Source organism: Diadema antillarum, unplaced genomic scaffold, assembly GCF_040938485.1.
Source record: "Diadema antillarum isolate AM-2024a unplaced genomic scaffold, OU_Dant_1.0 seq00000657_RagTag, whole genome shotgun sequence".
In the NCBI taxonomy this organism is placed as follows: Eukaryota; Metazoa; Echinodermata; class Echinoidea; order Diadematoida; family Diadematidae; genus Diadema; species Diadema antillarum.
The window spans coordinates 85,856-109,327 of NW_027271569.1; the positions used below are offsets into that span (position 1 = coordinate 85,856).

The window sequence follows — 23,472 nt, forward strand, 5'->3', positions numbered from 1 at the left end:
AAGGTCATTAACACTGTACAGAGTCTCTGGAGTAGGACAGTGACCTTCTAGTTGTCAATTGATGAAGAGTCCACCATGAAAAGGCTGTAATGAGAGAGTATGTAAAAAATAGAAAGGGATACAGACAGATTGGGGGGGGAGCGACAGACAGATAGACAGACAGACAGACAGACAGACAAACAAACAAACAGACAGACAGACAGACAGACAGAAAGACATACAGACAGACAGTGTGAAGGATAGAGAGACAAGAGGAAAAACGAAATATTCCTCGTATTTACCAGTCTTCTGGACTGCTGGTGGTGATGTTCTACCAGACGGCCTACTGGGTTCCTTTGGACCGTCCTGAGAATAAAGAAAAAGAGTTCGTACCCCCAAATTCAGTTGTGGCCAGAACACACAATTAAAACAAAATTCACTTGTCTATCACAATCATATGAATGAACACAGCTCAAAACGCCTGACATTCTTTTTAACATCAGATTGCTTCCAAAGGAAAATTTAGGCAAGGAAATTACTGCCATAATATTCTTGGTAAACAAAAAACATCAACATTCCTGTCTCACAAGCTTACCACGGAGCTGGGTAAAAAGTAACCTTCTTCATTTCTATATATTTTGGTAATGATTCTGTCTCAATATTGCATATTCATGTCATCCAGATTGTATGGGGATTTCCCAAATTGTCCATTCCGAATGCAGTCCAACTGATGCACTGATGGTGAGCTGTTCAGTGACAACGGCAATCACGAATCCCGACCATGGGCCAGATTTGCAAAGCCCATCCCATGTGACATTTCTCCATTCAAGGTGGCCTCTCTTCACTTGATTTGCTGCAAGTGGCCATCTGCTTGGTGACTCCATCCAAATATGGGGATTCAATCACACCTGCCCCCTACCCCTCTTTTTCTTTTCCCAAATGCAATGCATAAAACTAATGTAACCTTCTTCTTTCGCCTTTTTCATCTACTCCAAAGTGTTTGCGAAGCAACGTGAAATGAGAGTATTCTTGTTTTTCCTCTCTTTCTTCTTTTCCTTCTATAAATTGTTATGTCGAGAGGTGTCTGATCGGGCAATATCTGAGGAAGGAGTTTAAAAGATTCTGATGTGACGCTATCTGTTTTCCTGACCCCTATCCCACGGCGATTTATCCTCCTGGTTAAAGGTACCGATTACCACTGGGAGCAGTGATTTAATAAAAAAAATTCAAAATATCACATTTGATGTGTATGTGTAGGCCAGTTGTATCACAAAATATCCTACCATGTAAAAATTTTGCAATAAAGCCTAAAATATAAGGAAATATCACTATTTTTCTCACTAAACCACAACTGTAGAAGATTTGGTCTAGAAACTTTTTTATTATAGCAATTGTTTACATTTTGTAAATTTAACAGTAGTTAAAATTAATTATATTGATTCAAATTTTTGCATTGGTTGTTCCTATCCCTATCTCACATTTTACAACTATTTTGAAGTACTTAATATGGGTTTTTGTTCCATCTGCAAATGGTAAATAATATTTTACGATGACCGGTGGGGGATCAGACTTACGGATGCTGCAATTTCTTTCCTCTTCTTCAGCTTCATCTGCATTTCCTCCATCATGCTGTGGCCTCCGCCTATCTTCCGGGGAGCGGTGGAACCACCTCCTCCGCCTCCTCCGCCTCCTCCTCCTCCTCCTCCGGCTGGTCCACTGCTACCTGCATCCTGTCGACAGGATTCAATTTATGCATGAATGGCAACAGCTAAAACTTGTGTGTCTGAGGTGACCATTGAAAAGCAACAAGATTACGTAGTCGCAATAATCCCTATGTATAATTTGAAATCTGCTGATCATTTTTCAAGATTCTGGCCAGAAAGGATGAAATTCACATTAAAGTTTATGGAATGACTGTTCATGGCACAGAGCAATATCTTCAGGTCGTATCTTCATATGCATGTGCATTTACGATATGAGCTAAAGTAATCCGTTTGGTTGCCGTGAAACAAACATGATGATCTTGATTGTGAATGGAACATCCAAGAAAGTGAGGCAGAGCATTTTGGAAAAAATATCACATGTACAACTTATCTCTCTCGAAGATAATGCAAAAGAAAATTTCACAGATTTGATACCTAATTTTTCATATCTAGATCACACAACACTGCTACAAGATGCTCCCTGATTTCTGGAGGTTCTTCTTGTTTTTTTTTCTTTATTCATAACTTATTCACCTACCCTGGATACTTTTTTTAACTTGGCTGCTGCCAGCTGTGCTGCCAGCCCCCCGCCACCTGCGTCTGACGATCCGCCACCGCCGCCGCCTCCCCCACCCACTGGTGGTGGAGGTGGGGGTGGAGGCACTCCGCCCCCGCCCCCGCTTGGTGGTGGGGGTGGCGCTGGAGCGGCAGGGGCAGCAGGGGCCGGTGGGGCGGCCGGTGGGGCGGCCGGAGGTGCTGGAGGTGCTGGGGCTGCAGGGGGCTGAGGTGGGGTTGGTGGTGCCTGTGGTACTGCCGGTGCCTTTGGGACCGATGGTGGGGCAGAGGGGGGCTCAGGAGGGCTTGGTCTGGTGGCTGCAGAAAAGATATTTTGTCAAAACTGCTGTTAGGAAATGACAGGCATGCATCAACAATGTCACAGCATATGCTCATCCAGTACAATCATGTTTTAATACATTGGAAGAAGAAAATGGTACCAGATGACATGTGTACATAATAGAGCATTTAGATTTTTGCGACACAACATTCAGAGAAATTCCTGTCGCACGTAGCTTGCATTGTATGTGGCGACTGATTTTCAAGCGGTGTTCCCTACTGAATTTGAAAATGAATATTAAGTTTCAGTCACTGTTTTGTGTGCAAAAGTTATGCCTCTAAAAAATGTAGCTTTAGGTCATTTTGAAAGAAAAACAACCATAAATTTGAAAGAAGGATATTATTCAGAGGGGTTAAGATTCAGGTGTGAGTTTCTTCAGTTTGTATCCCTGTTTGATCTGTAAGCTAACAAACATGTCGGAAAAAAGGAACCAGTGGGACTCGAACCTGTCATCTACTGCTTTCCGGGCAGCGTCACTACCACCAGGCTGTCCCTGGTAGCCGGCAGTGACACAATGAACATGGAACAAATACCCAAGCTCCGAAATTCCGACATCGTTATGCGAAGTAGTCCAAGGCGGACAAGGCATAAGATAAATGAAAGAAGGATATCATTCAGAGGGGTGAAGAACAGCCTGGTGGTAGTGTCGCTGCCCGGAAAGCAGTAGATGACAGGTTCGAGTCCCACTGGTTCCTTTTTTTTCCGACATGTTTGTTAATTTACAGATCAGCAGTTGCGATCTTAACAAATTTGATTTGTAGAGGGAGACAAACTGAAGAAACTCACGCCTGAATCTTCACCCCTCTGAGTAATATCTTTCAGCATGTTTCCCCAAAGCATGACTATGTTGCTATCTGAAAATAATGCGGCACACGGGGGGTTTACACCATGGCACATAAAGAGTTAAAGATGTGTATGCTTGTGTGTATAAATAAATGCTTATACAACTCTGTTTCACACCAGCTCTTGACCACGCTGCTCCTTGAATCATCTGTTTCTGATTTTCCAGCGACCAAATGATTCAAACAGTGAATCAAGAATATCAATTTCAAACTGAGAGAGGATATTATACAAAAGGTCACTAGCATGTAGGACAGTGGACAGCGCAGGGAAGGGGAAGGAAGGCTAGAGAGATATGGGGTGAATTGAGGAGAAAATTCACCAAAGAGGAAGAGAAGAAAGAATAGTCAGCATTCTCCGATAGTCAGCTGTGAGTGTCAGCTGCTTCGTCCTCCTGCTGGGTGTCTTGCAAAGCATGCTGGGAAGGGGTAGCATCACTCTGCGTGTCGGTAACCCTAGCCCAGTGACCCATCGCTTTTCTTGCAATCAATACCATGTAGACCACAACACCGCTGTAATACACAGCACCAGACACAAATGCTGCACATATGGAACACAGTGAGGGCGATACAAATTTGCAGCCACTCTCGCCAGATACACTGCATACTTAACCCTCCGTGTCGATTGGCACAAAAAACCCAAATAGCATTGTACACACTTGCCACAGACCATGGCACAAAAAGAGTTAAGATGTTGATGTTCAGTTGAGTTCTGGTTTGTTTTACATGTCTGCTATTGAAAAAAAAGAAGAATTTAGTGCTTGTAAACAAGCAACCATGAGAACAACAGCTTGAAGTGCTGGCCAAGAAATTGAGGCAATGATGATGCTGTATACAAGACATTTTCGCAGTATTAAATTTTCGCAAATTGGAGCCGATGGCCTTTTTCGCTGCGTGAGCATTTTTTTTTTTTTGTATTGTCACTGGCATTCAATGCACATAGTGTGGACTAATAGTTTCACATGCATTTTAATTTTGCATATCTTGGCTCTTTCAAATTCGCAAAATTAAAATGCACACGAACATTCAATGTTTTACAATGAAATGCCTTGCCTAGGGGCACAACTCTTGCTGAAATGAGGGACTTGAACCAGACGCCTAAACACTTACAGTCAATGGTCTTACATTTGTATGTTTGTACAGGGCCGCAACACCTCCTCAGCTGTTAAAAAGTGAAAGCCGACGGAATGCATTCAAAATTTATTTGCACCATGAATGCTTTCAGGTGAAATGATACTTCCTGAGGTGCACTGCTTGACAATGCATTATCACTACACGGAGATTAATAAAATCCATGACATTCACATGGCAATGCTACATCAGAAAACAGACGAGCAACTCCCCCCCCCCCCCCTCCCCCCAAGGCTGGCATTCCTTTTCTGCAAAGTATTGCAATGCATTTAGAATTGCTGACATGAGGAAGTAGGAGAAAGAAAAGACAATGGGGGAGGGGAGGATGAATAATGTTCACCTCCGAAGCTGATATCACATAAAAGTCTGTACTCTTTTAGTATATGAAACCATAACTACATAATGGGTCCCCAGGGGATTTCCATCTAGACTATGGAAAGCTGCCATCAATGTCATGCCTGGAAGAATTTTAGCTCCAGGGTAACCCACTCCAAAGGTGAATATCTCCCGTTGCAATCACACTGACTTTGCAAAGATGGGTGCCAAGGTCTGCAAAAGTTTAGCGAGATTGGACATCAATCAAACAGTGATTGATTTACGCACCATGCACGTCTGCCAATGTGGGACTGTGCTCCCAAAGTCACATGACCAAATCCCATGATCCCTTGCCAAAACGAATTTCAGCTGATTAAAAGTGAGGCCACCAAACTAATCCCATGTCTGTTCTTTTTCTCTTTTTGCTTTCTCTTCCATAAGCTCCTGACATAATTGATAAACAGAAGCATGCATTGGGATAATCATGAAGATAAAAGCATGCATCTATATGCCAGATTTAGACTGGACTTCTACGTATTCAGATGAATGTGACATGTGGAATCGATGTCTACTATCTGGGCCAGCATACAAACAATACCACAGGGCTCCAGTTGCAAACGAAGGAAGCTGCATATCAAACGTGAAACATGAAGAACTTTGCAGACACACACCCATCTGCCTCATCCATTCTCAACTCGGCTAGCTTGTTAGGGAAACGAGGCTTAAAATGGATCTAATGTATGCGTGATTATTGGGATATCACATTTCTATACAGCTGACAATCTAACCCCAAAATGTGGCTCCAGAAATAGGGCCACTACTATGGTAAGGGACTGGAGTAAAAATCGTTCGAACTCTCTATCTGCATTTTCGATAGTCTTTTGGAATGTGGGTGGAAAAGGAAGGACAACCAGAGCACATAATTCATTTTGAAAATCTTTATTGACTCGGTTACAATGAATATTTACTCAGTTGTGTCACTTTATGTTCTGTCCTACTTTGACTCACTTCCAACAATAATCTTTTATTCTGTTTGACATTGCTGACTGACCACATAATAAGTGTTCCTTTGCATTATGTGGAACCATTTAAAATTGAAGCCTTTAAAATTGATTGCAGGGTCCAAATATGGTCAGAAGCTGCTGGCTGATCATCCAATCAGAATGCTGCCTCCAATATTTGCATAGAATTTCTCTTCCAAGTACATCAATCACTTAAAAAAAAAATATACGTATATTTCAAGTAATACTCAAAATTCTCCTTTTGTTTTTTGAATGCAAAATGGTGTAGGCCTACGTTTTACATAACCGGGTGAGAGGAATATTAAAGTAAATGGGGGGGGGGAGGGGGGAGGTGTTGTTCTATGTCCAGCTTACGTGGTACAGATGACCTGTCCATATCTGAACTTCTCCTGGTAACGTCTGGCTGCCGCTGTTGGTTGTATCTACCAGAGAGAGAGAGAAATCAAAAAATGAAATATACTGTTTATATCAAAGAATGAAAAGACAGGATGAGACAGAGAAAAGGGTAGAAACAGACAGACAGAGAAGAATGATATAAGGATATATCCATAAAACAAATCAACATCTTATTACAGGTGACTGAAATTATAATGAAGTCCTTGGGACCAGCAGTTTTCTTCAGTTTTATCGAAATTTTGTCATAGCTGAACACTAAAGTATGTAAGGGTAATATAGATGATCATTTTGGAACCTGAATTTTTACTTTGTTGTACTGAAATATTTCATTATAACTGTGTTCGTTATAGTAGGAGTGCACTGTATAGATAGAGAAGACATGGAAAATTGGTAAAAGTTGATAAAAAAAATAAAGACCAGAAGTAAATATATCAGGAACATAGGCACAAAGAAAAGAAATATACAAGATGCAGACAAAGATACTGATTTCTCTCACCTTTATTTTCATCTATACTGTTTTTTTTTTTTTTTTGGGGGGGGGGGTGAGAGCAGTTTGGCCTTATTGACAACATGTTTCCTGTTTCAAGTCCCAACAATCTCTCAAGTCAATCTATATGTGCGAAAGAAAAGAATGCAACTTCTGTGGCCGACTTAAGGATGAAAACTTTTCAGAAAGGCCCCAAGGAAGTCTCCTCCAGGACGACGCAAATTGCTCTTGACAGCCTGCTGAATGGAAATTGGGAAAAACCCTTGGATTGTTTACAACATATTTGCAATTCCTTCCATAGCTTCATATTAAGGTCTAAAAATAAAGCAAAAAAAAAAAAAAGAAACACACACACACACACACACACACAGAGAAAAAAAAACCCAGATAAGTCTGGAGCGGCCTTGTTTTCACGATGAGGGCATCCACTGCCAAGTGCAAGTTCAATTCTACTGGATATGATCCCTTTTGATTTGATTTGTACGATATGTAACGCGCCTGCCAGGGATTTAGAGCCCAAATGTACAGACGGGACATTGCACTCTACAAGAAAGGTTGTAGACAAGTAGAAAATGTATCATGCCAGTCGTTAAACAGAAAGAGAGAGAGAGAGAGAGGGAGAGAAAGGCATATGACAAACAGGATAGACTTCTCCCCCACCCTCAACACATACAAACTCCCTCTGTTGATGAAACCTTCATGAAAACAGGTTGTTTCAAAACAGCTTATTTGGTATCATGTGCTGCAAAAAAATAAATAAATTAATTTAAAAAAAAAAAAAAAAACCTCCAAAGACTGGCAGAGGCATGCAGGTATGCATATTTCAGCCATTTTTATGAAGGGCACATAAAAGTGTGTGCTTCTGCTCTCATGTTGAATACTGTAGTATTGGAAAACAACCAAAGAGTTTTTTACAGAGTTTTTATTTAATGATTGATCTATATAGATTATTTAGGACAGTGCTGCAAATTGCCATTAAGGAGCTCTTGCAGTGCAGTATAGTATGTTGAGATATCAATAGTTTCCGTGCTCATCAAATAATATGTTATTGTAACATCATCATTATTATCATTGTCATCATCATCATCATCATCATCATCATCTTTACTACTACTACTACTGCAACTACATTCAATATCCCAGAATATCTTGGCAGAATGATTCTCTTGTCTTTTCGCAATCTCATCTTTAATGTGCACTTTGGCAAGGGTTGGAAATAGAACTGCCAGGGACTAAGAAACAAAAGAAAGGAAAAACAAAAACAAAAACAAAACAAAACAAAATAATATAGAAATAAAAGAAGAAGAAGAAAACTAAAAGAAATCAAGTGACATGCAATCAACCCATCCTCTTAACCTACCTGTCATTATGTGCTGGGCCATTGACGTGTGATGGATGCTGGGCTGGTGGCTGAGGAGCTATGGTCTGAGGCCTTGGAGGTGCTGGAACGAACAAAAACAGAATACAGACAAGAAAATAGTAAATTTAATCAAGTCATATGACTCGTAATGTCTCTTTACGTCATTGATAAAGACATCAAAAGGGCAAGTGACACACTCAATTAATATATCAAAGAGCCAAACATACATAAATAGATATCAGGCAAATGATTCATGAAAACATCAAGCAGCTCGGAAGAATTTGACATTTTGTGCCAAGATGTTGCTGCTATCACCTGCAAAACAGTGAGTACACAGTACCTCTTTCTTTTCTTTTCTTTTCTTTTTGTTATGCCCACTGCAGTTCACAGTGAGTGTGCATGATTTTCGGAATGATCACATTCTGAAATGGAGAAAACCCTTCTGGGTGATAACAATTACAAACTGTGTCAGTGGAGAACTGCTACAGAGTTTGCATGATAAAGGGCCACATACTTGCTCCTTGCACCAAGGGAACAAACATTGTAGTTCTTCACGCGCTAAAAATTTGAGACCTTTGACAGTGATGAAATAGTAATTCTTAACACAAGAATCATGATTTCAACTTCGACGTTGATCGTCATTATCATCTTCTTTCCTGGAAAGCTCACATGATCATGATGCGTCATTATACAGGCCATTTTTCTCTTTTGACCCCTTTTATTTTTACACAAGACATGGTGCTCAAGCAGTCGATGCCAAGATATGATTCTTGAAAAGACAACATCTGTTCTGCAAACCATCCAATTTTCTCAGGTACAGCATTGTGCGCTGGGTTCAATTTCATTTTGTGATTGTCAAGAACTTCGAAACTGGTTCTTTTCTCAAGAGCTGCAACAGAAGAGGCCCTTTAAACTCGCAGAAGAGACACGTGGAAGCCCCGGCAGGGTTAATTGTGATTTGCATTTTGCAGCTACCATCTCGGAGGATGAGGAGGAAGTCCGCGGAGGGATCACATCTTCTTGATGGAGTCAAAATATTTTGCATTCCAAGAATGCCACAGTGTGCCCACGTCCAGAGTATCAAACAAGAGATTGGAGAAGATCTTCCATACTCTGCTTGACTGGGCATGGCAACAACTCTGTTTAATACATCATTGTACAGAGATGTATTCCTCATCACGGTCAGCTTTATGTTAGATCTTGTTTCTCTACATTGCTCCTGTTTATGTTTATTTTCTGCATCTCTCCTTCCCTATGAAATACTCTATCATAGCACTGATATACTCTGGTGAGAGAAAAGAGTGAGACTATGAGAGGGCTAACTATCTAACCCATTTCCACTCCTATGAGAAGAGAAAAACATATCCACATGTAGTGATTATGGCCTGATCACAGAGTACTAGTTAAGTATTTTTTTTTGGGGGGGGGGGGGAGGAGGGGGTGGGGGTAAAGAAGAACAATGGAAGCACAATGTTTATTTCTCTGTTTCTTTGATAAAAAGAGCAATGGTACATGAGCTAATTGTGAGCTTATTAAAGAGCAATGCTTGTTGATTTTATTCAGGTCTTTATCTACTGCAGATCTAAATATATCTCCATAAGTATTAAATCAAAGTATACAAAGATGGGGAAAATAATAACATAGAAATCTTAGCAAATGACATAAGGCAAGAGATCATCTCTTTCTCTCCCTTCTCTCTTCTCTCTCTCTCTCTCTCTCTTTGTGTCAAAGCAGTTATGAGTACTGTTTTCTTGCGAAGATGCACAAATATCAGATCCCATTTTTTTTTCATGATGTTCTAAAATTTATTGTAAAGAGGACTTGGGAGAAAGAAGGAAGGATGGACAGCAAGGAGGAAGGAAGATGAATATATGTTACCAGCAGCCATTCATCATGCTGCAATCTCATAATCAGTTCCTTCTATTTCTTTCAAAAGGCTTAGGGCTGATAATCTCCCAACAACCAAGGAATCAAACTCTCTGTTGGTGGTCATGAGAATGAGATCGGGGTGAGTCAAGGCCCTGAGTACTGACAACGAAGAGCTTCCCCAAAAATACAAACACATCCCCACATGACATCGTGACATCTGCCAGGTACACATCCAATGGAGTATTGATATATGTGTATCAGGTCATGACGGGGCCCTTAAAAAAGATATCTATATATTCCTGTCGAGCCTAAGAGGTATTCAATGTCTTCCGCCAGGACAAACACTCGGAGGGTCTTAAATCATTCTCTCTCTCTTCCTCTGGCACACACTCAGAAGAAAAAATTCTTCCCTGTCATCAGAAACTCTCTCTCTCTCTCTATCTATCTGATGATGGTAATGATGATCATGATGACTTCTTGAGATACACTCCGCACCACATTAAGGGGGGAATATTCCAAACAATAACACACTAGGCGACAAGAACCAACAAGATTTTACGGATCACACGCGCCATTAGTTATTATAAAGTTCAGGGCAGGGTCGCAGACTCTTGGCGTGGTGACGACGATGAAACTCTCCAGCCAGGAAGAGCCCTGCTACGTAAGATCCTATTTGTGGGTCCCGTGGCCGAGCCAAGAATAAACCGTGGAGGGCGAGTGATGACGGGGATGAGGGGCTATCCATGGCATGTGATGACATGAGGGTGAGGTGCACTGCACGCCAGCCCCCCTCCCCTCCCCGCCCGACTCCGGTTCCACAGGCAGAGAGATGACATCATCCACAGCAGGTTGAAAGTGATTTAACGCCCGCACACCACCTTAATCCTTTTGTTTACTGACATTTATAACCCACTGGCTGTGGAAACGGAGACTATCGTGTGCAGTTATGACCTTGTCTTCTTCTTGTTTCCCAACGATGAAAATATTTGGTGATACGTTGACTTGACTTATTACACCAAACAGAAATACTCTTCAATAACAAATCTCATATCTAATGGCCATTGTTTTCACACAGGGTGCAAACTGCACCTGCAAATATCAACTACATGTGTGTTGGACATATCTCATAATGATAATTGCAAAAATTATCAACTTAATTGTAGTTACCATAAGAATGATTTATACGGTCCCAGGAGATTGCTTGCTTCCCAGCTAACAAGTGGGACAGCTAACTGCAATCATTGCAACATACAACAGCAAAATTCCGCTATGAAATAGAGCAGGGGTCTGGTTTGCAAGAAACACAGAAAAGCTACACATTGAACATGAGCATGTGCACATTTGAATCTGGTTCGTCAAAACTCCCATCAAACGTAACAAGGAAATGCTTGCAGCATACATTCATCAGGAATATAATGTCCCTGAAAATGCCTAAATAAACAAGAAAACACTGAATGCAAAATTGTGATCATTCAGTACTTTGCCATCTACTGCAGATATTAAAGCAGCATTTTACAAAACAGGTATTTACTCACATGTAGATTCAAAAAATGTACATCCACACATATCAACATAAACAAGGCATGCACCAACGGACAGATATGATGCATAATGTGTGCATTTTAAGCAGTCCAGCAAACTAATCTTTGATATAATGCTCCCTTTGTTCAATTGTACAGAAGAGATACTGCAGTATGATCTTAAATGGCATTATGCAAACAGTCTTGATAAATAGTCCTATCATATGTGTGTATCTGTATTAGCCTCTTCTCTTGTTCTTTCCTATACACACACAAACATACACACTGAAATAAGAAAATTAGAGTAACAAACTATATTTCTCTTTACTGAGCAGATAGACATTTAATAAGTTGCAATTTTCACGCTCTTGTAGGCCCTCAATGTATGGTGACATGTTCTTGCGACCCAGAAATGCCATATGCGACAAAAACAATCTCTTTACAAGTCACTTGTAGAGAAAACTTGTGCACAGATAGAAAGTCTGCACAGAGCACTCTAATCTGACAGTTACAATTAAGGCTCGACTGAACAATGAGGGTAGTTTTCAAACCCCACCCTGGTCACAGCTGCAGCAGAATAGGAGGGGTGCACCTTCGTCGTCGTCATTATCATCATCATCATCATAGACGTCCTCTAATCTGTGTATGACATCACAAACATTGCTGGTCCTATATATAGAGCATGACATCATGATAGGCAGACTGACAATCAATGTGGCAGTTTATTGGTACAGGGGAGTAGTGCTATCATGTTCGCATTCCAGTCTCTAACGATCAAGAGAGGATGTTGAACATCTAGTCTCTTCATCCCCAGACCCCCTTTGCTGTTCACATTCTGATACGCTGCTGTGTATGACATGGACCCACTATGGAGGCTGCACATTTCGACCAGAATCGGTTAACCCTGTGCATGTGAACACTAATTTTAGCAGGATATCATACACCCTGCAGTTCCGATGACTTCTAGTTGTTTGAGTTCTGACTGGTTAGCATATCAAAATCTGAAAAAAAAAAACTGCCAATGTCATGCTGACGCTTGTCATGATAACCATCACATATTGTCATTACCAAACAATACGACTAACAATACATACTACCGTAAACAGCATATATTAAGCGAGTCTAATTTTTCGCAAATCAAGACTTGATGACATTTTTACGTGTGGTTCAATTCACGATCATGGAGTAGAGTAACGAACAGAGGCCCTGTTTTATGAAGAGTTATAGTTGATTATATAATTGATTTCTATGGTAAGTCTATGGCAGCCTGTGTGGTAAGGAAATTTATAATCGATTATATCTTTTAATAAAACGGGGCCCGAGAAATGTACGAATGCATGTAGCATTTGTGTTGGGATCAGGTAATATCATTGCATGTTGTTAATTCACAGATAGCACCAACACAAGAAATTCACAAAAATAAAACCCCTGTGAAATGTATGGCGTATACAGAATACAAATGGGAGTTATTGTAATGAAATAATACATCTTTTCTGGTGTCAGACACTACATGTGAATGTCTTCTTCCATTCCAAACATCCCATACCTTACCACTGCAGAATACCTTTGATAAAATGACGACATCGACAAAAGCTCAGAAGAGTGTGTAGAGGAACACCATGTGTATATTTTGCCTCGGCATTACATTTTCATACCAACCCAAATGTTCACTGTTTATGTGAGAAAGAATGTGAGGAATGCATGTATATAGCTTAAATCAATAACACATGGGAGATGTGAGGTTTGCAGCTGGAGGCATAGTTCAAATTCCTTCAAGTTCACCCCAAGGTTGTCTGTCAACAACAACTCATTTAAAAAAAAAAAAAAAAAATTGGACCACAGCCGCAAAAGAAAGATGTTCCATTTCTAGCGAAGATATGTTGCAGGATGATGTAAGATGAAGACATGATCCTCTTATTCTTGGCATATAGGGATGACTCAGTTGAGAATCGGAGATGTGCAAACTCAACAAACTTTTGTGGCAAAGTTATGAACCCTGCATCTCATCTTACACTTCATTTCAAAGTCTAGGAAGTAGACAATAATTCATCATCACGTAGACCTGTGAAATGAGAGTCCTCCTAATAATATTGGCTAAACCAGGTTCAACTTGGACGTGCATTCGTTTTGGCTTTCCGTAGTCAAACATATGACACCCATTTCATCTCCCTTCAATTTTCTCTCGGCTTAGTTTTGAAGTCACTTAGAGTTGATTGTGATGAAATTGAAATCTTTGATAATTGGGTTTTTTTTTTTCTGACCGCAAGGCAACTTTAAATCACTGCTATCAAATGAATTTCACCGATGGCTCACCTCTCCTGATTATTTGTTCCTGTTTAAAGAACTGTGTCTATCTTAATTACAGGTATTAATCATAATAGATGATGAACATGTATACTACACACCATTTCAAATCCTATTTGCTATGGGACAGTACCCATACCAGTGAATGATGCTCATAATATTAGCTGGTCCATGTCCAGAATATTGGAATTTTACTTCCCCCCTTTTTTTTAATAGTTCATTTAATAGTCCATGCAAATTGTAGCTGATTTTATTAGCTTGGTTGATTCAGACTTCAGCCTCGTTTCGAATCATGCACACTTCTCAAGCACCCTCATGAAACGTTACAACCTCTCGAGTACTAGTACATCTCATAAGAATTTCGGCATACTGCTAGGAGGGGATGCATGAGTGACACACAGAGTGATACAAGATCCACACCTGGGCCCCGTTTCACAAAAGATATCAGGATAGCAATTCTTGCTAAAATGGCAGCTTCTTGAAGCAACAGGCAATCATGAAGTGGGATTATTGTCATTCCCATGATGCTTTGCCATGGCAGTAAAAATTGTTATTATGTAAACTGTTATGTAAAATGGTGCCTCGGGAGTATAAATGCCTTTCTCACTGTCAGCACACAGAAGTATTACCATGTTGAGAATTCTACCCCCAACAAACAAACAAACAAACAAACAAACAAACAAACAAACAAACAAACAAACAAACAAACAACTGTGAAATGCTGGGAGTGTTGAAAACATTTTTGTCTAAATTAAGACAAGAGTTTAGTCAAGGAAGCATGCAATTATCAACTGCCATAATTGCATTACACAGGGATGGGATGGCTAGCATCTACTGCACTGTCCTGTTGTCTCAACAAATGATAGAGAGAGATAAAGATCAATAGATAGGAGAGACAAAGAGAGAGAAAGAAAAAGAGGGAGCAACAGACAGAGATGGGAGATAGACAGAAAGAGAGAAAGGGAGGAGAGAGAGACAGACTGACAGTCAAATATTCCAACTAGCCTGTGACGTTAAAGGACAAGTCCACCTTCATATACATTAGGATTGAGATAATGCAGCAATATTAGTAGAACACATCAGTGAAAGTTTGAGGAAAATATGAACTTGTCCTTTAATGTCTGCCAGACTTCCTAATTTCCAAATGGGTTTCCCAACTTGAGAATCCATCAAGTCAGCATGGTGTACACAATGGAGGATGCAGGACTTCTTTCCTCTCGTTGCATCTCTTACTATCTCTCTATCCCTCCTTCCTATTTGGCCTTCTCTCACCCTTTCTTTCTTCCCTTTATCATTTCTTGTCTCAAGGCAGGATGCTGGTAAGGAATTCTTTTGTTTTGGCAGTAAAACCTAATGAAGAGCATCTTGGGAGAAGCTAGAACCCAAGGAAAAAAACCACAAGGCACATGACATGACGGGGGCAGGATCTCTAAATTTGGGATGCCAGAGCAGATGGGGGGAAGTTTGGTAGGGCTGCTGGAGGGGGGACGGGCCGTATATGACCTCAGTACTGAAGGTTTGCTGCATTCTTATCACACACAGTATAGACAGCCAAAAGGACACTTTATAATACACAAGTGAAAAGAAACACATAACAGAAAACTATGCACCAACAATTCCATTTCTCTATGCAGTGGGATAACACACAATATTAACAGTATTTCCTATCAATACCTTACTATTGGAATGGCAGCAACTGATTTGTTTATTATAGAGGCAAAAAATTCTTAATGCCTAGTAATAACACACACACACACACACAAATAGTAATAATTTCTAATCGCTGTTAAGAAAAGTTAAAGAAGTATGACATCATTTATATTCTTATTTTCATTTTTATTTTTGCACTTCAGCCACACCATTATCTACTGATTAAAGACATGGACGAACAATTTACCCGAGTCACACCAACATGTTTGGTCCTAGCATCATAAATAAAGACATGATATTGATAGAAAGAAAACATGAAATATACATAGGCTCCTACAGCCTTGGCATTTTGCACGTTTGTCATTGGATTATCTCAGCAATAAGTCGCTCTCACATTACCTTATCATTTCATCAAAATTGCCATGGATGATCGGGATGCACGCTTAAGCGATGAAAGAGAGGGGGAGATGGGATTTGATAACTGATCTTTACTGCACATTCTCCACTGATATCAGATAAAAATAAAAGCAGATCATGTTCGTCGCATGTGTGTGTGTCAGCAAAAACCTACACTGACCAATTGAATGTTGCGCAGTCAGACATTTTACACTGTTTTCTGAGTGACTCACGCAACACTGTATAATCCTGCTTTCATGTTCCTGCCGTCCTTCTTTAATAATAAGAATGAAATGACAACGATGACGACATGGCCGGGTGATGTGGAATTACACAGGCGCACGCACTGGAAATACAATAAGATCACGAATGGCGAAATAATCCACTGGGATTACAAATGGGCGATCACATACACTAGCACAGGAAGCAACAATCGCAATGAATTTGACACGTGAGTAGATATGACTCAGTCTGTTTCAAATTATCTGTCTGACATCTATTGGACACAATACCAAATGTTAAGTATTTCTACTTTTTCATTCAATAAACTTCTTTTGTAACTGATCGACAAATTATCCTATATCAACATGGGGCAATTTGTCAATCACTTGCAATAAAAACAACTTGACACAAGAATTTCACCAATTTGAAAAAATTCTGGTATACAATGACCCCTTCGAAAATGTCTAGATCAGAGTATTCATAACAACACTTGCTCATTTGACCACTGTTAAATGATTGAAATCCCTTCACTGAATGATGTACAATTAACCCGTTATGACTAGTCCAGAGTATACTCAGGCAGGTGTCTGTGGGTAATGCGTGTTAAATGCGGGTTAAATGTACTTTTACAGCGCGTAGCAACTGGACTAAAACAGTCACTGGAACTAAAAATATTGTCTAATCCCTACGCACTCCTGGTGCAGGTTTGTCATGCCATGTCCTATGCACACATTCTGCATGCCACTCGCAAACCGTCGACATTCAAGAAATTGAATTTCTCTCACTAACTGTCATCAAATCTCGAAATGGGCGACTGAAAACTTTATGAGTGATCTACAGAGATGTAAGTTTGGCATGGTATCCTGCTTCTCAGAAGTGTCAAAGTGATTTCAACACAGTAATCCAGCAGTCTCCATGCCAACAAAACAAACAGTCATATTCAAGAAATGAAAAATGTAGTGTATTAAAAACAAAACTGGGGTCAGTCATTCGAAAGTTTTGTGAGATCAGTACATACCTAAAATCAACATCATGGACCGAAATGACTTCCTTCCAAACTTTCTCATGGTAAAAGGCTGTGACGGTAAAGTTGTCATGGTCTGCACCCACACAATGGTCAATCGCTCAATATCACAAGTCTGATGCCATAATGTGAAAAGAAATTAGAATATATACGTCTCAAACACATAGGCTCTCTCTCTCTCACCCACACACACAAACACACACTCACACACGCACTCTCATTTGCTATCTCGAAAACAATGTAAATTGAGAATTCATTCAGAGTATTAACAGAACCTAAAAATGGCCTCTCAAGATAACTCATCAAAAATCACACGTTCAATATCCTCCAATTAAGGTCCCGGCAGATGCCAAAACAGCTGCATTTTATGAATGTGCACACCGAACAAAACCTGGACGTGGTTCAGGTTCAAATTCAATCATGAGAAAATCAAATTTAGCGAGGGGAAGCACACAGTGTAGCTTCATAGTTTTTCTCCTTTTTTTAAAATGATGAGTTTGACATGACAAATCTGGTCAAGCACGGCCAAAAAGAGACAGAGGGGTAAAAGTTGGGTGTTCAGAAAAGTGATGAATCGGACGAGGCGTTCCTGAATGTTAAATTGACCACATGGGTGATGAATTTCTGCGTGGTCTGGTGATGACGATACACACTACACTGAATTGGTGATTGTTTTTGTCTTTTAATTAAAATTCCACACACGAATACTTGCTCTCTCCAACAATAAATCTGTTAACAGCAAGATTTGAAGCATCTTCTTCTCCAATGAAGTCATGGTCTGTTTAATTGATAAGTAGAATTGAATAGCATAATGATTTGGAAAGAAGAAATGTTAAAATACCCATTATGTTACTTCAAACTTACCTTCTTCAGTTCCTTTGGGCAATTCTGCCTGCTTAGAAGTTTCTACGTCATGGCTCGCCGCTGCTGCAATCGCGCTGCCATTGCAGCCTGGTGGTCCATCCATATTTTCCGGTGCTGCAGTTGACGACGTGGCCGACGGCGTTTGATGAGCGGGTGATGACACGCTCGTGTTTGACAGATCAAAGTGATTATCAGCTGCAGATGACCTTGGCTCTTCCATGATCGGCGATAATGGCATCTGCGATGCCTCTGTGGATGTTGTTGTTAGAGATGACAACAGTCCATCTCCCTCTTTGTCTGGATAAACATCGGGCTGGTCTCGCTTCAAGCCGTCGCTGCCTTGTTCCCCTTCTGTTGAGTTTTCTTCTCTGGGCAGTATTCCCTGCTTGGCGACTTCGGATGCAGCTGGTTCGAGAGCCAAGACGGCCGTAGGTGGCGATGGCTCTGCTCCATTGCTCAGTTCCTCGACTTCCGGCAGACAGTTGATAACGTCATCGGGAAAGAGGAGTCCAGGCAAAGCGATCGGTGCTGGTATCTGGGAGTGGTCCTCTTTCATCATCTGTGGGTCCGCTTCTTTTGGTTTGGGGGTGATGTCTGGCAGCTCCTCAGACTTTTGTGGAGCCTTCCTATATGTAGCAGGATTCTCTTTGGTCGGTTTGGGTGGCACAGGTGGAAAGCAAGTGTTATTGTTGGCGTTGACATTTCTAGCTGCACTTTTGTCGTCCATACTTTTTAAGTCATCTTTTGAGTTGACCCTATTGGCATTTGCATCCTGCACATCAATCATTTTGGAACTCTCTGCCGGTGCTTTGCTGCCTTTCATTTGGTCTTTGACTGTGACTGCATTCTCCTCTATTGCATCGGCCTCTTTTGGATGGGTTGCCTCAGCAACCGGATGTATTTTGTCATCAGGAGGCTGCTGAGGATCCACCTGCATACTTTCTTTGGCCTCATTTATTCTATCTCCAGAAGGTTTGGCATCTTCTGTGTGCAATACCGCTGTCAGCTCCTGCTTCATCACATTATCACCCTCACTAACAGCATTCACTATTTCAGAGGAAACCTCTGTTTGTTGAGAGAGCTCTGAACTCCTTGCTTCCGCAGGTTGTTCCCCTTTGGTATCACCATCCTCACCATCAGCCTTCTCGACATTCTTTCCACACTCTGGCTTGACATCATCTGACTTCGTCGTTCCTCCCGGCTCACCTTGTCCCACTGATTCCTCCAACTCTGCACTGAAGATTTTGGCTGCTGCATCGGTCACAGCAACCACAAGCTCTGATGCCAGTGCCTTCTCGATAGCTTGTATGGCTATGGCTTTTGCTTCCTTCGCCTCCTCGTCTTCGGCAGATAGCTGCTCAGATAAATCTGCAGCAACTGCCATGGAAGACTTTGAGCATGGTATGGGATCGATCATAACTGGTCCATTTTTACCGACATCGCCATTAGTGTGAGCATAGTCACATTGACCACTGGAGGCGGGAGCACATTCGCTCCCTTCTTCCGGATTTGGGTGCATGGCTGTATTGAGGAGATCCAGAGCCGAGTCGAGAGATTGGTCTGGAGGTGTCGACGTGAGGGCAGCGACTGACATTGTGCTCATGATGTCCGTTGACATACTAGCGGCAGGGTGACAGGATCCCAGCTCATTAACAAGTCTCTTGTGATCCACGGGCGTTGTGATTAATCCCTCTTCCTGACGCTGAGCACTCTCTCCCAGTGCAGCTCCGCCCCTCTTACTGCTCCCGTGTGGTGGACCGTGTGTGGCTAGCGCTGGAGCAAACTCCAACTTGTCGTTCCGGTCTGTGGCAGTATTGTCGTCTGCTCCGCGTCTGGCAGGCAGGTTTGAATCTCGTCCTACAAGCTGTTCCTGTATTACTGGTCGGGGCGGCTGGGATCCAGGTGCCTCGATGCTCCCTACACCTCTGCCTAGCTGAATCGTGAGCTTCGACACGCTCTTGCCCTTTATTGCCTCACAGCCATCATGAGGGGAACGGCAATCCATGTTTGGCTGGCCGGGCTTGAAAAACAATTAAAAAACAAAAACAATTGGCAGCGAGGCTCCCCAAATGTCCTCTGTCAAATGACCTCTCATAGAATGTTCCACCAAATGCCAATCTACTGTGCACATGCCATAGCTGGGCAGATGCTTGCTGGAATGGATGACTAATGAACGATTAATAAAAGGCGATGATTAAGAGTTTGAGACTGCATCAGTCATCAGCTCATCACATCTCTCCTCCGCAGTTGCACGGCAGTCCTCTGGAGCAGGGAAGCTGCGAGTGGCTTACTTTGTATCGCACTTCCCAGAAGTAATGCAAACCGGGCGGCAGGAGTCCCTCTGTCTTGGCACACAGGTCATGGCTCACTTTAAACGACCACAAACTGGACACACGCGTGCTCCTCATTCCACTCGAGTCATTGGACCCTCTTGCGCCTTGGAATGTCTGATCGTCATCGTCAATTTCACTGTCATCACCATTCTCAAAACACACTAAGCACTCATCGCCCCTGAATCATCTTCAGTTTTTGCAACACGCTGGCAGAACTTCATCTGATCCCGAGCTCAATGAAAGAAGAAAGAGCTGACGGGTCTCAGACAAGATCTGTGACAGATGACCTCAATATGCAGAATGATATGTTTCACCCTCTACATGATTCATAGGTTATCAATACAAATCTAGCATGTTTCCTTAACTCTGTCATAACATCTCTCCTTTTATTTCCATTCTGACAAAAATTGGCAAATCATACTACTTTAAAGGCAATAAACACGCAAAACTCTGCTTCTTTCCAGCAATGAACCACTTCAAAATGTTGTTTCTGTGTTTGTTTTTCATAATGGATACTGACATACAATAGACCTATTATATTCCATTGAATACAGTAGAATAACAATAAAGTTAGAAATAGAGAGTATTTTCAAACCTATATGTTTCAATGGGTGTGGCTCTCCTGGTTTCAGAAAAGGACAAAAAACAAAGGAAATAACACAGAATAGCTGATCTCATTCAAAGCCATTGCTGCTTCACTTTAACTTAAGCCCTCTTCGGCAGTGAAACCTAAGATGATATGAGGAAAGGCAGACGATGTCATGGATATACACAGAACTTAATTTTCTCTGCATTATTAGTATGCTTATCATATTACAGTATGATAGAGTGTATGTGACACTAATGAGACTAGTTTTGAAAATCAAAATGGCGAAAGGGATTGTAAACCTACAGGAAGGAGAAGAAAAGGGTGGGGGGGGGGGGGGGGTCATGGGGGAGGAGGAAGAGGAAAGAAATCTGGAAGAGAATGCGTAAATGCTTGATAACATCAATGCCCCTGCTGTGGCGAGTCTCTACGCAATGGCTTTATTCGCGGCACAGATCCCATGTGTGGAACAGTCTCGGATGTTGGGGCATTAGCGGCACAAATCCCGGCTACAGCCATTCAGTAACATGAACCATGCAGGGATTACGTTTGTCCCATATCACTTCCACTTCTTTCTCTCGAAAGGAAAAACAGGCTTGCATGAAGTTGTTTAACTTCTTTCTTTCTTACATATCCATCCCCCCAGATGAATCGACATCGAGCTAAGTATATAGTAACCTGCATTATCCAATGATCTGCATATTACAATAACATTACAATCACACTGAAAGTACAAAGATTTGTACCTCTCAAGTGCATGAAGTATGCAAAGTACATATGTATCAGAAACTAAACATATGTAAATCAGTATATCATACTGACTACATTGTCAAGAGGAAACTCGAGCTCGAAGGAATCCATTTCAGTTTTGTATCTATCCTAGATGATATGATATGCAGCTGAGAAATGAGGAAAACAAGAAGCAAGAACAATCGTATGGCAAATGAACCCGCCCCATTCTCGATTAACATTTAACACATAAAGTTTTACACTGCTAGAGGATCTTTCTTCCAATATGCATAGAGTATGCCAGCTACAAATCAGAGACTGATAATGTACAATGAGGCAGAAGTTTCTCTTTTTGTTGCAGATATCATTATTTATACATCATTCCAAATCCCCGACGAAATCCGAGGCCTTGCTTGTCACACTCACTGGATCAAAGATACGAGGCAGAAAGTGAAAAAGATGTATGTTACATACATGTGTAAATGCATATGGATATACTTCAATGAATGAATTGTCGTTAATGTTGTGAGTTTGTTGCGTGTGTAAATTTTAGCTCCGAGGACAGAGATGTCAAAATACAACATTCATGAAAGCTATTATAAGCATAATGAAACTCTGTCAACACATTCATCCTTTCTGGGCCCTATTTCATAAAAAGTCGATGTGCTAGCAACTCTTGCTGGAATGACAATCACCATGGTAACAACAAGAATCCAACTTCCTGATTGGCTGTTGCTACTGGAAGTTGCCATTCCACTAAGAGTTGCTTTTATGAAATGGGGCCCTGAAATGCAAATCTCCAACCGAAGAATTCTGGAGATCCCCTAAATTAATTGCCTAGATGTCATTGTAACCACGATCATAGTTCCCGATAACAAGTTAGACTACAGAATGCTATTTATAACTTATTTTCTTGTCAGATCTCAATTATTATCACTATTTTTTAAACTAACATGTCTGCATGTTTTTGCCTCTTGTCTATTCAAAGTCAACTTGATTACAGAGTACAGTATCACTCTAAAAAAAAGTCCAGCTGCATTGATCCAAACTTGGCAGAGAATGCGGAGAAAAGGGGTTCTAAGATTGCTAAGACGGCAGAAGAATGTGACACATTCTTGGCAAACACACTTCATCTTTAAAGTCAGACCTGTTTGTTGATATTCATTTATTCTATGCTCTCATTCTCAATTGAGCTTTGGAGTTCATAAGCATTGAGATTCTTGGGTATGACCTAAGTTGTTAAAATGATGTGCATAGAACTTGAATACGTTGGTGAAGTTATCCATTGACATGGTATCAATGGGAGCAGATTACAGATTTACATGCCATTTACGCTGACTCTTGTGTTTGATTGAGAAGGTATGAATGAGACACGAAAACAGGCAAGTCTGAAAAATGGAACAACATGATATTTCAGTCACAGATCTTCTCTGTTCACTGTCAGGTTTTATCTCAGGAAATTGTGAGGTTGTTATGGCTTTTCTGTGCAAGATACATACACAAATCCCATTCAGACACGCTTGGAACCAACACTTTTGGAAAATTGATTTTTGCAATGCGTTGCGAAAACCATTTCTTCTTGTGCACAGACACAAGGATTTTGCTAACTCTCAAAGTTGAGCATCGCAATGCAAAAATGGGTCCGGCTTGGCGACATGAAGAAACATAATTTTTTTTCAATCCCACAATGCAACTTAGCATAGTTGGTCTGCACACTTACAATTTAATGTAGGTGCTGCCAGTCATGCTCTGATCACTGTTTCGGCACGTACAGTCCTGTTTTTCAAAGCACATTGTTTGCAGCTGAGTGATTGTAATGATTGCTCTTCACTGTGTATGGAAAATAGA

At 41.0% G+C, this 23,472-nt stretch overlaps 1 protein-coding gene across 1 annotated transcript in view; it reads right to left on the minus strand.

Moving 5' to 3' along the window:
• LOC139736581 (uncharacterized) overlaps positions 1-20,535 on the minus strand; it is a 35,639-nt gene extending 15,104 nt beyond the window's left edge. Inside the window, exons 1-6 of the mRNA XM_071647328.1 lie at positions 17,962-20,535; positions 8,128-8,209; positions 6,239-6,306; positions 2,221-2,555; positions 1,554-1,709; positions 282-345 (exon numbers count right to left, since the gene is read on the minus strand). Coding sequence (XP_071503429.1) covers positions 282-345; positions 1,554-1,709; positions 2,221-2,555; positions 6,239-6,306; positions 8,128-8,209; positions 17,962-19,981 — 2,725 coding nt within the window. The 5' untranslated portion in view covers positions 19,982-20,535. The remainder of the gene's footprint in view (positions 1-281; positions 346-1,553; positions 1,710-2,220; positions 2,556-6,238; positions 6,307-8,127; positions 8,210-17,961) is intronic.
• Between the last annotated feature and the right edge of the window lie 2,937 nt (positions 20,536-23,472).